Source organism: Argentina anserina, chromosome 3 (genome assembly GCF_933775445.1).
Source record: "Argentina anserina chromosome 3, drPotAnse1.1, whole genome shotgun sequence".
In the NCBI taxonomy this organism is placed as follows: Eukaryota; Viridiplantae; Streptophyta; class Magnoliopsida; order Rosales; family Rosaceae; genus Argentina; species Argentina anserina.
In genome coordinates, this window is record NC_065874.1 from 30,270,118 (window position 1) to 30,284,720 (window position 14,603).

General features: G+C 34.5%; 1 protein-coding gene across 1 annotated transcript; it reads left to right on the plus strand.

Annotated features, from left to right (window-relative positions):
- Nucleotides 1–10,409: 10,409 nt before the first annotated feature.
- Nucleotides 10,410–12,493, plus strand: LOC126786513 (transcription factor DIVARICATA). Its single transcript, XM_050512358.1, has 2 exons — nt 10,410–11,585; nt 11,823–12,493. The coding sequence occupies exons 1-2, from the start codon at nt 11,161–11,163 to the stop codon at nt 12,292–12,294; spliced, it is 897 nt and encodes a 298-aa protein (XP_050368315.1). The 5' UTR covers nt 10,410–11,160; the 3' UTR covers nt 12,295–12,493.
- Nucleotides 12,494–14,603: the final 2,110 nt, after the last annotated feature.

Consider the following 14,603-nt stretch of genomic DNA (forward strand, 5'->3'; position numbering starts at 1 on the left):
AAGTCAGCCTAGGTTATAAAACCACTAATTTAAACTTTACAACTTGATGAAGTTGAACAAAATGATTTCGGGGAAAATTCAACTTATCGACATCACAGCTACTTGTTTGAATTACAAATTTACAATAGATTAAACAACCTATCCCATGTTATTCCAAGATTAGAGTTTAGATGTGTCTGAGGAGTGGAGAAATTGATATATTGTTAGTTTCGTAGCAGCTATAGATACACAAAATATCTTGTATTTTCTTCACATCAACGTAAAAAGAAAAATTCTTCAAATTTAGCCATGTAGTTAAAGATTTTTGGTAGAGAGTTGTAATCATTTGGAAGTGTTTTTTTTGCCACTAGAAGTCGAATTGTATTCTGCCGACGTTGAACGTGTAGTGAGCAAGTTGTGATTCTCGAACAGAAACGACACAAATGTTATGGGAGTTTATATAGAAGTGTTACAGGGGAGAAAGGGACCTTGGCTCATTAATGGACACGTTGCCCCTATTTATTAATTTAAAAGGTGCGAGATTCGAAGTGTGCTTCTCTCTCTCTCTCTCTCTCTCTCTCTCTCTCCCCTTTTAAGATGATGCAGTGCCCTACCACCCCCCCCCCCCCAAGTCAACAACGACAACATGTTTTTCACTAATTAAAAAGAACACCATGTGATACAATTTGCAAACGTCATCTTACCCAATATACCAAAAATGTCACCTCTTGTTTTCACCTCACTCTTTGGTATTTATTAATTTACACGGTAATTCTCTATACAGCAATGAAAATTTTGTTAATTTCACAATAGTTTCGGAACTACGAGAACCACATGAAGTTCCTTGTTTTTTTAACAATGGCTAGTGCGGCTGCCAAAGATTTGCCATAGAATACAAGATGTGATATAAAGCCTAAATGCCAAACTGCACTAAGTAATTTATTCTAACATGTACCGGTTAGTAAAAAGTGTTTTTATTGCTACTTAACATGATAGGAAGTTCATTAAAACATTATTAATGTCTATAATTGTAGTTTATAGATAATCCATTCGTGGAGTTTAAGCCCCTCTTATTTCATCAAGTGGAGACCTATGCTACTAAAAACAAATTTGTTAAAGTCAATTGACTTAAAGTGCATTATGTTACTCAATAAAAGAGAAATATCAATATGTCAACCATATTTTAAAATATTGATAAGACTATAATTCTTAATGATCAAGAACAATCGATACTTCTAAAGTGCCGCTCTCTCTTTTCTCTTTAGGGTTTCGTCTCTAATAAGAAGCCTAAGGTGATGAAGGTGACTAGTAAGTTTGCGGGTCCTAAGAGAGCTATGAAGCTAAGTGAGAAGGCATATGATGATGTTAATCCGATGGTGTCAACGGTCTCGATCTATGGCGTTGGTGCTCTACTCTCCTCTAAGGTAGCCTCCCTTTGCTTGGGGGGGGGGGGGGGGGGGGGGGGGGGGGGGTCCTGGGGTTCTAATAAACAAGGTGGTCATACGAAGGGTGCACTTAGTGCATGTTTGGTAGGTGGTGCTAGCCTCCACTACCTCCAAAAAATCAGTTTCACCTCCTTAACTCGCGTAAACGTGGATCGAGGATAACTTGAACCTTAGCTATGATGGGAGAAAGCCACTCTTGTTCAGTCTCTGCTTTCTCTATTATTCAATGTCTATGATCTTCTCCTCCTCCCAATACCCAAATTCTCATGGTTGATCTCTGATCTTCTTCCTCCCTCATCCTCCACATAGCTCTCGACTATATTTATTTAGAAATGGTAAGAATTGCAAGTTTAGTTACAGAAAAAAAATTGAGTTCTTCCCTCTTTTTCATTCAAGTATAGATTGAAGGTAATTAGGAATTTGGGTGTTGCAAAATTTAATTTGAATTGATGAGATTTTGCAAGATGAAAAGATGACATGGATATTGTAGAATAAAATTCAAATCATCGAGATTTGGGCAATTTGAATCAGATTGGTTTCCTGTAATTGGTTTGTTCTTAGGCATTCTCTTTTCTTCATATCAGTGGAGATTTTTTAGACGTAGGTAGTAGGATTGATCATATAGATTCTTGAATTTTTTGGTGTCTCTCTTCTGCCAATCGAACATAGCAGAGTAAAATTATTTTATCATCTTGCTTGATTGCTTCTATCATGAAATTGTGATGGGTACTGATGTTTGAAGGTTTGTGTAATTGATCAAAAAATTAGTTTGTGGCTAGACTAGATATTGATCTAATTTTTTAGAAGTAAGGTTTGAGGATTATTCATGGTTGTTTGTTCTAGAAAGAAGAAAATGCAAAATCTAATACTAAAGGTTTATGCTTGACAACACCAAACGTAGTACACAATTAGTGTAGTCTAAGGCCATACTCATGAGCAGGGGACAATATTAACAATTAGTAAGGTACACAATAATGAGGGTACCAAACGTGCACTTAGGTTCATAGTTAAGGTAATAGTTACTTTAGTTCTTTGCTTAGTTCTAATTCATGCCGGGACCCGTTGGGGGTGAATTATGTCATTTTATCCTTTTATGTTTATTGAGTTCTAATGAATGATAACATCATTGAGTTTTTAAAAAAACAATCAATTTGTCAAACCAAAAAAAAGTAATAGGTGATTTAACAACCTACATAATTGGGCTTTGCTACTAAAACGACATAACACAACTCATGGTGAAATTTAACCTAAAGGATTAGTGGTTGGTTAACAATCATTAGTTTGGATAATGACTCAGCACTACCATAATGACTTCATTGCCATTTTGGAGTACGTCAAAGTACGCTCTAACTAATAGGATAATAACCCACTACTAATCTAAAGCGAATGATTGTGAACTATAAAGTTGAATGCCATTCACTATAATCTATTCACCTCCTAATTATAGTGATTATAAAGTTGAAAGCCCCATATAAGTTATAGATATCTAGATGACTTACAGTGAAAAAAATGAGAGTTACCCTCAGCACTAAGCCTATGATAATAATGCCCTAAATGGCTAGTCATAAGTTGCTAGTGTACAGTAGCATATCACATCTTAACGATTCTAAATGTCCTAAAATGCTAAACATAAGTCGCCACACCACACAAGCAGACTGGGCCGGTCTTGACCAATTTTATGCCAAGTGCCGTATAAAAAGATATGATCCTACATAAAAATAATAATAAAAAAAGACTTTCACTTTTGTTCTGAGGTTTCGAACCTAGCCAAGTGCAATGCTAGGAGGCTCATCCCCATGCTTGAATGTTTTTATTCATATGATAAAACATGGTTCGGGAGGACATAAAGTCAATAAGTCTAACAAAAGAAAAGAAATATTTCAATGCATGACACACAACCATAGCTACAAAAGAGATATGGTCTCATTTAAAATGATTTCTTCTTGCATTTTTAGAAGCAAAATCTTCAATTATATGCTCAAGATCAATGGTTTTTAACATATTCTTTTCAATACTCAATATTGCCAATCCATTCAACCTATCTTGAGTCATTGTTGTCCGCAAGTAAAACGTTATCAACTTCAATTTTGAAAAAGTTCTTTCGGCATATGCTACAATGACATGTATAGTTAATAAAATCTGATAAACAACCAAAACATTTGGAAACATGCCCATTTTTTTTCACAAACTCCATAATTGTAAGGGAATTCCATGGTTTACCAGTATCATAAGATTCAATAGGTAACATTTCCTGCAAAATCTGTAATTTTGAAAGTAGTCTATTTGCATCAATATCACAATCCTCACCATGTTTCAAAGTCTTTTTAAGATTCTCACAACAAATTTTCAATTCATCATGATCCAAAAAAACCAGTCGGGATGCATCAAATAAAAAACCAAATATATACTAAAAAAAATTATATTTGTTCAAATCTAACCCTCAATTGAGAAAGAGTCATATCAACTAAAACAAGAAAATAATATATTCTAAAATCTTCTTGAGCAGATTGTTGCTCCCTCTCAGTATCAGGAATTTCATCAAAATGTTTTTTTTTTCTTATAGACTTACGCTTTACTTGAAATTCTGATTCAATTTCCATTTCATCAACAATCTCTTTAGCATCACTAAAAGCAAAATTAAATCCATTTTACCTATATTTTTAAAAAAATGAAACTAGCAATTTCAAACTCTTAATAGCAACATCAAGAAGCATATCATCGGATTGCAAATTTTTGCTCACTAAGTTTGTTGGCATAGACTTATGCCTAGCCATAATCAACGTAGCTATTATCACACTGAGGCTCAAAAGCAGCCCAACCCTGCAGTACGGGCATGAAGCCAGCTATGTCAGCTGTGCAACAAGCCGCCCCGCGGCTCAATCCAACTACAGACGCGCCCGCACGCGCGTCTCAAATGAAGCTTCTGGGAACACTTCAATTGGACTAAGTCCCACATCGGAGAATGAGTGAATCATCTACCTCAAATCAATTATTAAAGGTCAAACCCTTGACCTCTTAAGGTAAGCAATCCAGACTACTTACTGTTACTCTACAGAAATTACTACCCACTTGACTTAGGCATCAGAAAGTTGAAAACCACGCCGTCGTGGTCTCTACTTTAATGAGTTGTGTTGTTTGTGACAAGAAAAAGAGTAAGGAGCATAGTATATCTCAGATTAGCGTAGTGGAGTGAACTACACCATTGTAGTACACTACATTAACATTGGCGTCGTCTGTGGGAATCGAGTCAGCGACCACATGGTTAAAAGCTCCAAATGACCAAACTCAAAATAAATTCAAAACTGCAAAAGTTCATATGACAAAAGTTTTTTAGCATCCCAAGTCAAGTTTGAATCATCACAAACTTCAACTACTTTCTTTTAAAGCTTGTTTTACTTTGGAAAATTGACTTTTTATTGCTTTAACAGTTTTAATATGACTTTCCCTAGACAAAGACTTCAATGTCAATTCATCTACATATTGAAGTAAAATGTTCCATCATTTTGTAGAGTTAGTAAACATATTATAAAAGTGCTTGACATGCCCCAAATAATGATTTAGCTTTTTGACAAGAGTTGGCCATATCACAAAGAACTAAACTAAGAGAATGACAACCACAAGGCATATAGAAAGCTTTAGGGGGGTGTATTCAACTAGGATTCTATAAGATTTTCTTGTATTTTAAGAATCTTTTGAAATCTTGTGGTATTCAATTAAGATTTTAAACAATCTATTGAAATCTCAAGGTATTCAATTAAGATTTCAAAAACTCCTATGAATTCTGGTGGTATTCAAAAATAGATTGATTTTGAATGATTTCATTTATTAGTTGATTTTGTTAGATTTAGAAGTATTTTTACACTATAACATGCTTGTTAGAAATCAAGCATCTAGACATGAGATTTTGATGTATTCTCTCTCTCTCTCTCTCAATAAGATCGAAAATTTTTATGTTCTTAATCATGTGTTTTATTTTAATTGCTCAAATCAATTTTTTGGGTTTTTCTTATGATTTAGTATAATTGTTGTAGGCAAAAAAAAATGATAGCTGTTTTTATAATTGTAGTAATAGTTGTTTTGCTAAAAAAAATCAATTGTATACCAGTCAAATTTCAGATTTTAGAATACTATTGAATGTTAATTTGGTGAAAGTTTATAAAATTGTTATTATAACTTTGATCCTCATTCAAGATAGTTGCACCTTTGTAATATTCATCTTGTACCTTTGTTTTATCGATGCTTATGGAAGTTTATAGAATTGAATCAAACTCATGTGACTTTAGGATTATGTAAAAATGAGATATTAATCCCTAATAATACATAGGGATATTTGTTATTGCTTAACATGTATGTATAAAATTAATAAGGATGTAAGTAACTAGTAAATCTTACCAACATACCATCGTAAAATCTATTAAAATCTTCCAAATACAATACAATAAATTCTTCTCAAATCCATACAGAGTTTAAATAATCAATGGATTCTGCAATTCAATAAAACTCCACGGATTATAAGAATTCAAACAAAATCATTTGAAATCTAGATTGAATACAAACCCCTTAGGATTTATGTCAAGTAATCGTTTTTGTACACCTTGGTGTTTTCCCCTCATATTAAAATCATTATCATAACCTTGGCCCCTCACATCATTAATGTTTAAATCAAATGAGTTCAATGCAACTTGTAATTCACCAAACAGACATAATCAAAATGTATCTTCCACATTTAAAAAAAAAAAAACTCTTTCACATTTATTGGTTAGCTAGCAACATCAACACATCTAATTACTAAAGTCATTTACTCTTGGTGGCTAGCATCAGGGGTACAATCAAGAACCATAGAAATGTTTTTAGCTTCTTTAATTTTTCTTATAATTGCATTTCTAACCTGTGATGCCAACAAAAATATCAATTTAGTTTGAATTTTATGATTTAAATAATAGTATTGATTTTTTTTGTCCTATGTAAGTCGGAAATGATGTTGCATTATTGGATTAAACTATGCTATTGATTCAAGAAAGCCTAAAAAATTTCCATTCGAGTCTTCATAGATTTTTTCATTTGTTCCACAAAAATGTCAAATTATTCATAGCAAGATGTTTGCCAATAGAAATGACTCTTATCATGACTTGTTTCCAATTTTATGTATCTTTCTTAATCAACTCTTGTAATTCTCTATCAATTGTTTAATTAGTGCTCAATCTAAATTGGAGTTCCACCCAAGCTCTTAGATTAGTGAGGTGTTCAATACTATCTTCATGATGTTTAAGTTTTTCACTCAGATATTCCCAATCATTAAATCTTATATCATCCAAATGACTTTTTGAATGGATTCTTTTTACCACTTTACAACAAAAGCAAAATACTTTATCCAATTTTTTTAAGTAAACCAATCATTTCCTATTAGAAAGTTTCCCATTTCGTAATTTTTATTCATAATAATATGTGGAAAACCCTTTATTATGATTATTCTTAGGAAAATCAATATTAGTTTCTCTAACAGGACCTTTTTCAACAAGCATATCTATTTTTGCATCTAAATTATCCCACACTCTTGGATCATATATATTCATAGATAAAGAAGGTTCAGGACATTCAGGCACATAGTTAGTTACTTCATTATTTTCAATAGTCTCATTTTCAAGCACATTTGTTGTATCTTCGTTCACTTCATTTTCAAGTACATTTGTTATTTCTTTGATCACCTCATTTTCAATAAAATCTTGTACTTCTTCATTAATTTCATTTTCAGTTTGGTTTCCATAAGAAATATTTTTTTTCCAAAGTCTTTGTAAAGAACCTTGTAAAGATTTTTCTTCTCTTTTTTTTGTTGTTTCCTTTTTTTTTTTTCTATTTTCATTACCAAAAGGTTATTTCTTAGAAAACATTACTATAATCTGAATAAGAGCACAATAAAACATGGACAATAAGAATTGCACCGCTTGTATCCTTGTTGAAAATGTCATTTGAAAGCAATACAACCTGTAATTGGTAATGATTAATCATCAAGGGATACCATTTTGTAGACAATTTAGCCATACACAAAAATATAATATGTAAATTGATAATGGGTAGAAAGAATGACCTCAATCGAAAGAACCAAATTTGTAGATGCCAAATTCCCAAATTCACCGATTCACTATCAAATTCGATGATTCAAAAGAGCCCAAATTCGGATTAAATTGAATTGAAAGAATGAAAGTCAGAAAGACGATGTGAAATCAAGAGAGAACTCAGAAGAGATTCGAATTGGAAGATGATGAAAAAAATGGGAGGATTGTGAGAAATTAATATAGAGAAACCTGAAGAAGATCAGTTGGCAACGAGTCTTCTGATTCTTCTCCATGATTACTGGGCAACGGATATGTGAATTGGGAAGATTATGGAACAAGAGATAAGAAGAGCTGAAGAGGTTGTTTTTCACATGAAAGCTAGATTGCAGAATGTAAAGCATTCACTTCTACCTGTTTCATAAAATCATTTTATATAATTATTATATATTACATATAAAATCTGAGATTTTATGCCCCCTTGGTCTTGGGTCTAGTGCAGTCGCACTGTTGGCACTAGGCCAGGGCTGGGCCTGCAAGCAGGACTAGTGACAATCATGAAACCGTACCACAATAGTGACACTAAAAGATGTGGTCGGATCAACGTACTTAATATCGGGGTAATGGTTCAAGACATGCTCATAGTTAGACATGTATCCACTCAATATTATCCTCTTACATGTGAAGCACGATATAACGTAAAAATATATTGAGATACAAATTTTCTTACGGTCGTTCACGTTCATATTTAAAACGTAAACGACCACATGAAACAATTACGAGATGAGACTTATTAGCTTCGTCACGTATCATACTAGAGTGGGCAAATATGAGAATGACAATAGGGACCTCTCAGCTGTGCTCGTTCTAATATAGAGCAATCCAAACACAAACCAATATTTTCACCATAAGCGCGTGCGTCACATACTTTATGTTAAAAACTTGATTCAATAGTCCCTTCTACATATGACTCCTTATTGTATTGTGATTACCATGCACTGTCGAGAGAGTGGATGCGGCATCACTTCCTTACTCTAATGTAAGTGCTGAAATATGGATACTTTCCTTGATATTTCCGCGAAAGTTTCCATTTTCGGCATATGGATATATCTCTTACATACCAAACATTTCTCTGTGGAAATTTTTAAAATTTCCCGATATATCCGAAAACTTTCGAAATCTCCCGATATTTTCATAATATTGCGAAGGAGATGATGAATATTCATCACAATATACTCAGGGTTATACTCAAAAGAGGTAATGAAAATAGTAAAATTTTTGTACCTCATAGATTCTCTATATAGTTCTAAATCACTCGTGTAATTTCATGTTTAATGTATCATTGTATATAAGGTGTGAACCTCTCTTTGGATTTCCATCCATAATATATATATATATATATTTAAAGTATATCTTTAATAATTATCGACGGTTGTTTCATTTAATGACTATTCTTCATAATATACTTAGGGTTTTACTAAAAAAGATGATGAAAATAATGAAATTTTTGTATCTCATAAATCCTCTATATGATTTTAAATTACTCTTGTAATTTCATGTGTAATGTATTATATGTATATAAGGCGTGATGACCTAGCCTCGTTTTGGGTTCCCAACCATAATATATATATATATATTTAAAATATATTTTTAATATTTCTCGACGATTTTTTTATCTCAAATTACTACAACTCACTAAAGACTAATAATTATATAATAATTTCTTATGAAATATAGTAAATAATTGATAAAATAAATATATCTCAAAATTTCATTCGAAATTTTCATCAATTTACTCAATTATTTTTAAAAATTGATATTTTTCTAAAATTTCTGTCAAAATTTTTAATTTTTAAACTCCTAATATTTATATTTTCTCCAAAGTTTTAGTCATTGCTCTAATGCCACTAGCCAACATTTGAAAAGTGAAAAAACGAATAATAACTTAATAAGTGAGCTGAGAGGGCGGTGGTTGGCGAGAGGGGGCTGTGATCACCTGCAAACGCGTCACGAAAAACTCGGGCCCCTGATTGTGATCTACTTTACGTGGGTCCAGCTCATTGGCTTGGACAGAATCGAGTTGCCAACCCGGGCGGCGAATGGTTCAGGGACACGTGTGGATGGCTCAACTTTGCAATCAAATAGGAGGGTGGCCAATGAGAGCCCTGGCAGTGAGGTAAAACCAGGAGATGGGGCCTATGTTCCCACTTGATGTCTAGCAGCCGTAAAAAGAGTTTGAAATGGATTTATGGGAGCAAATCTAGTCAAGTACGTGTAATCATTTCTGTTAATCTGAATCTGATCTTACGGTACGGATTTTGTTATCAAAAGGAATATACTTTGGCACAAATACGGCTAAAAATATCTGCCACGACGTTTAAATACACAGCCCAGTTTAAATAGTTCAAATTATTTTCTATTCATTATGTCCGCGGTGGTCAAAACATATAAGTAATTAAGACTTATGGATGCAGTTGCATATTACGTACATAAGAATTTATGTAGTTTTGAGAATTTGATTTAACTAGAAATCATATTACGGGTCCTAATTTACTGCACTATCATAATTTAAGACTTATTCAATTTCTCCGAGTCAATTAGCATTGAGATTTAGTTCAACCAACGATTTCAACAATGCGAGAATAATCCTACAGTACATGAGAACGAACTCAAATGCCTCTCACGCGTGTTGAGTGGTGACCACAAACTGGTAAGAGTTAAAACTAGATTAGGAGTTCCGTATTAGGTAGCTCGATTAACTATTTAACTTTACCATGATATGTAACTATTTCTGATATTTCCATTAAAGAAAAAAAATGGAATAAAGTGTTGTATTTGATTAGAAAAAGTAACTAAAAACATAGCAGAGCGTGACTGTTATTATAATACATTGAACTTTTTTATTTGCTCTCATAAATTTCAGTATCTACAGACTTCTTGCTGTCCAATCACAACAGCCAACCTCTGAGTCCAAAGTCCAAACTCTGCTTTCTCTCATTCTCTTTCCCTCTTTCCTTCAAAGATTTTTGAGCAAAAATTTAGATTCATTTCTTCAAGCTTGGCTATCTCAGCTTTGCTTTTCTGAAGCTTCTCTATTTCCCTTTCTCTTTCCACTGATAGCTCAGACACTCACCCTTTCCCTTTCTTTCTTCTCTTTTCTTTGTTGCTCAGGCCTCAAGGAAAAAAGAAGAAAGAATAGATCTCTCCCCCCCCAGCTTTCTTCTTCCAATCTCATTCTCTGTCCCTATTGCCTTCTCCCCCCATTTATTGCTTATCTTCCTTAGTTTTCCTAATTGGGTTTTCAAAGAGGTACAAGAAGCTGCATACACAACTGTGTTTTGTCTCTTTATCTGTGTTCTGTGGATTCTTGGGGCTTTAATGGGTTCAGATCCCATTAGTGGTTCTGGGGTTTTATCTTGGAGTTTTGGGGTTGGGTTTTAATATTATCTTCAAAACATTTCTTTGAAATTTGGAAAGGTGGGTCTTTTGTAGATTCCTATACAGATAAAGGTATTCTGATTCCTATTTCTATATGCCCCCTTGATTTAACACTGATATTATCATTCTCAAACCTCCACCTCTTCTTCTGCATTTCCTCTTCTACACTTGTTCCCCTCATCTCTCTCTCTCTCTCTCTGCTCTGTTTTCCAATCCCAAAAAACTCAATGCTTACTTGATTTGGTGTTATGAAGTTGGAAATGGAAATTCTCTCCCCTTCATCCTACTTCTCTGCTTCTAATTGGCTCCTTGAGGAGACCAAGAGCTCGAAATGGACTCCTGCTGAGAATAAGATGTTCGAAAACGCCTTGGCCCTGCACGACAGGGATACGCCGGACAGGTGGCACAAGGTGGCGCAGATGATACCTGGGAAGACTGTTGGAGATGTGGTGAAGCAGTACAAGGAGTTGGAAGCTGATGTGGGGAAAATCGAAGCGGGGTTGGTCCCTATTCCGGGGTATGGTACCTCTCCATTCACATTGGAATGGGTTAATAGACATGGATACGATGGATTCAAACAGACTTATGGGATTGGTGGCAAGAGAGGTGCTTCAGCTAGACCAGCTGATCAGGAAAGAAAGAAAGGAGTTCCATGGACTGAGGATGAGCACAAGTAAGTTTCCTGATTTGGATATATATTTTTCGCTTTGATTGTATTGTGAAGCATTTATGATCATGCTGAATTCGTATATACTATGTTCTTTTTTTGAAAGTATATAATTTATTATTGAGCTGAAATCATTACTATGCATACAATGTCAAGAATGAGGAGGATTGTTTAATTGTTTGTGCTTCAGGTTTAATTTGGCATTGTTTTGATGAATGTTTTGATTATTGTGTGTATAAATAGGCTGTTTTTAATGGGACTGAAGAAGTACGGCAAAGGAGACTGGAGGAACATTTCTCGGAATTTCGTTGTAACTCGAACCCCCACTCAGGTGGCTAGTCATGCACAGAAGTACTTTATCAGGCAGCATTCCGGGGGAAAAGACAAGAGAAGAGCGAGCATACATGATATAACAACTGTGAATCTCAGTGACACCAGAACTCCATCTCCAGACAACAAGCCTCTCTCGCCGGATCACTGCCACTCTGCTGCCTTCTCTCAGCCAAATTCTGCTAGGATTCCGCCTTTCCAGTGGCATCAGGGCGGCAATGGCACAAACATGGCTTTCGGTCAGGCTCATGGGAACATGTTCATGTCCAACAGTCATGGGATTGGTTCTTATGGACTTAACAAAAGTACGGTTCATGAATCTTACTATGCACCTCAGAATTTGTCTTTTCAGATCCAATCGGCACAGCACTACCCCCATGGATGATGATCTAGGAGCTTGTGTACTAAATCATCTACGGGATTTATGTCTCATTATGGTCTTTTAGTTCATTAGTATAGCGGGGAACGCTATATCTGAGTCTTGTTTTTTGCTTTCATGGTTTCTTGTGAATATGTCATTCAGAACTTTGAGTTAGTTTAAAGTATTGGAAGGGGAAACAGGATCAAATCCTGGAATTTCGACTTATGGAATATGAATGAAAACTGAGTTGAAGCATCTCAAAAACCCTTTTTGGCACCCTATCTGTTATCTGATTTCAAACAGTGATGCATTATTGCTATAAGGCATTTCCTTTAAGCAAGAAGAGCATATATGACAGAAAATGCTGTTACATTTCCAAGCCTGGTACATTGAACAGTTGACTGCCCCTTTAGTTTGATACCTTAAGAAATGAAAGTGGGGGAATCAATGAGATGATGCATCTTCAATCCTCTAGCAGACATGAAATCCCAAGCTCTCCTGGAATATGAAATAAAGGGGCATGATCAAGATGAACATCTTCTTCTTCACTGTCACTTTGTTTCAGAGATTTACTATATATGAATTTACCAATTTGGAGTCAAATGACTAATGGTTCTGCCACAAAGACTTAGACTTAGCACCGGATTAGAATAACAGCATGACCAAAATGACAAAAGAATCTATAAGCGCCCCATATTCCTATACGACTGTTGGGTAATCTAGAGCCATTTGGGATTCTTTGGTGAAGGTGTTCTAACAACCTTCTTGTAACTCCCAAACGATCCTTAGATTCATACTCTAGCTTGGTAAATCCATTCCGTTGAAACTAATAATTTTTCGCATTGTCGGTAGATTATACAGTTAAAACCAAGTTATAAGCTCTATGTTAGCCTCCTTTGAACTGTTAGTCTGTCACTAAAACTACTTTCAGAAAAAAAAAAAAGGCCAAGTTGACTAGGAAAGACCATGAAAGTTCAATACTTTGATCAATTGCTGACTCTGCGTGCACTAATGAAAGAATCATATGCGTCAATAACGTTTTGTGGCTTGGTAATCTTCCTTTTTGTATGGGATCCTCTTATAATTAGAAAGAAGACGATCCCTCCTAGGAGTGATGATTAGTGACTAAATTATAAAATTATACATAGCATTTAGAGTAAGATATTAGATTAGATTACACTGGGAATTCTATTTTAATTTGTGGTTCTTCCTTTTCTGCAAAGCTCTTTCAAGATTTCTCTCTCTCCTGGATTTGGTTTTTGGAGCATGGTTTTTGTTGATTCCTAGTGTACGGCACCTAACTCCAACTAAATAAAATCCTAGAAAGACTTCATGGTGCTTTAATCAAATCTAAACTAGACCTGTGACACCAATTTTGGAGACAAATTTTGCGTGGCTTTCCATTAACAGGAAAAACTTCTTTACCATAGTGTGGTCTTTACATACTATAATTTGGTATTTCACTACTACATTTGGTTTGAGATTCTCTTTGGTGGGGGAAATCTCATTTGACTTATATCACTTCCTTCCTTCTTTTATTATTTGAAACAAGAATCTTCTTCATAATTGAGTGCAACTTTGAATTAGTATTTGACATCTAGTGAGTGAAGAGATTAACAATTGTTACCTACCAGTAAACTCTATACTTGTGTAGGGTATCAGGTTAGGTCTATGATCAAGGTTTTGTTATGTAATTAGTTGTAGCAGTGTACTAATCGTTTGGTCCAGCAAGCTTGTCACCTGGTCCAAAGATTGCATGATGTTATAACTAAATTTCTTCTTATTGGATATCCTTTAATTCCTTTTGTTTGTGAAAAATTTTCTGTGGTTCATGTAAAAGCATCCAAAAGTGACATCCTCGTCATTATCAGTGAAAATTATAGTAAATTTATCTTAATCTCTCACTGCCATCATACACCATTACATTTGTATACTCTCATTGTCTTCTTTACCTCTATCATCTGTATCATTTATGCTCTCTTATCTTTCTTCCCTCTTTTAACTGAAAAACAAAGAACAAAGTCGTTATCAAACCAATCTCATTATTTCAGAGTATACTTGTTGCTATCCAACTGACAAAAATTAGATAATGATCAATTTGTACTGTGCTATTTTCATCTACTTAGCTTGTACCAAATTTTCTCTTGCTCCTACCATAAAAGGCAAACCACCTCTATCATTGGGGCACTGTTCTGTTCAGACCTCCCATCCCATTATGCAAAGAATCCAAGCCAACCTGCGCAAACTTGTCATTCTAGCCAGAATTTCTACAGCAAGTGACAAAACTGATCTACCATCTTTTTCAAAAGCCTTTCTGCAACTTGCAGCTGAAA

Bases quoted from the DNA above. Each gene is read 5' to 3' on its own strand.
- LOC126786513 (XM_050512358.1), top strand. From the start codon at position 11,161: ATGAAGTTGGAAATGGAAATTCTCTCCCCTTCATCCTACTTCTCTGCT. The intron at 11,586-11,822 runs GTAAGTTTCCTG...GTGTATAAATAG, and splicing joins TGGACTGAGGATGAGCACAA to GCTGTTTTTAATGGGACTGA.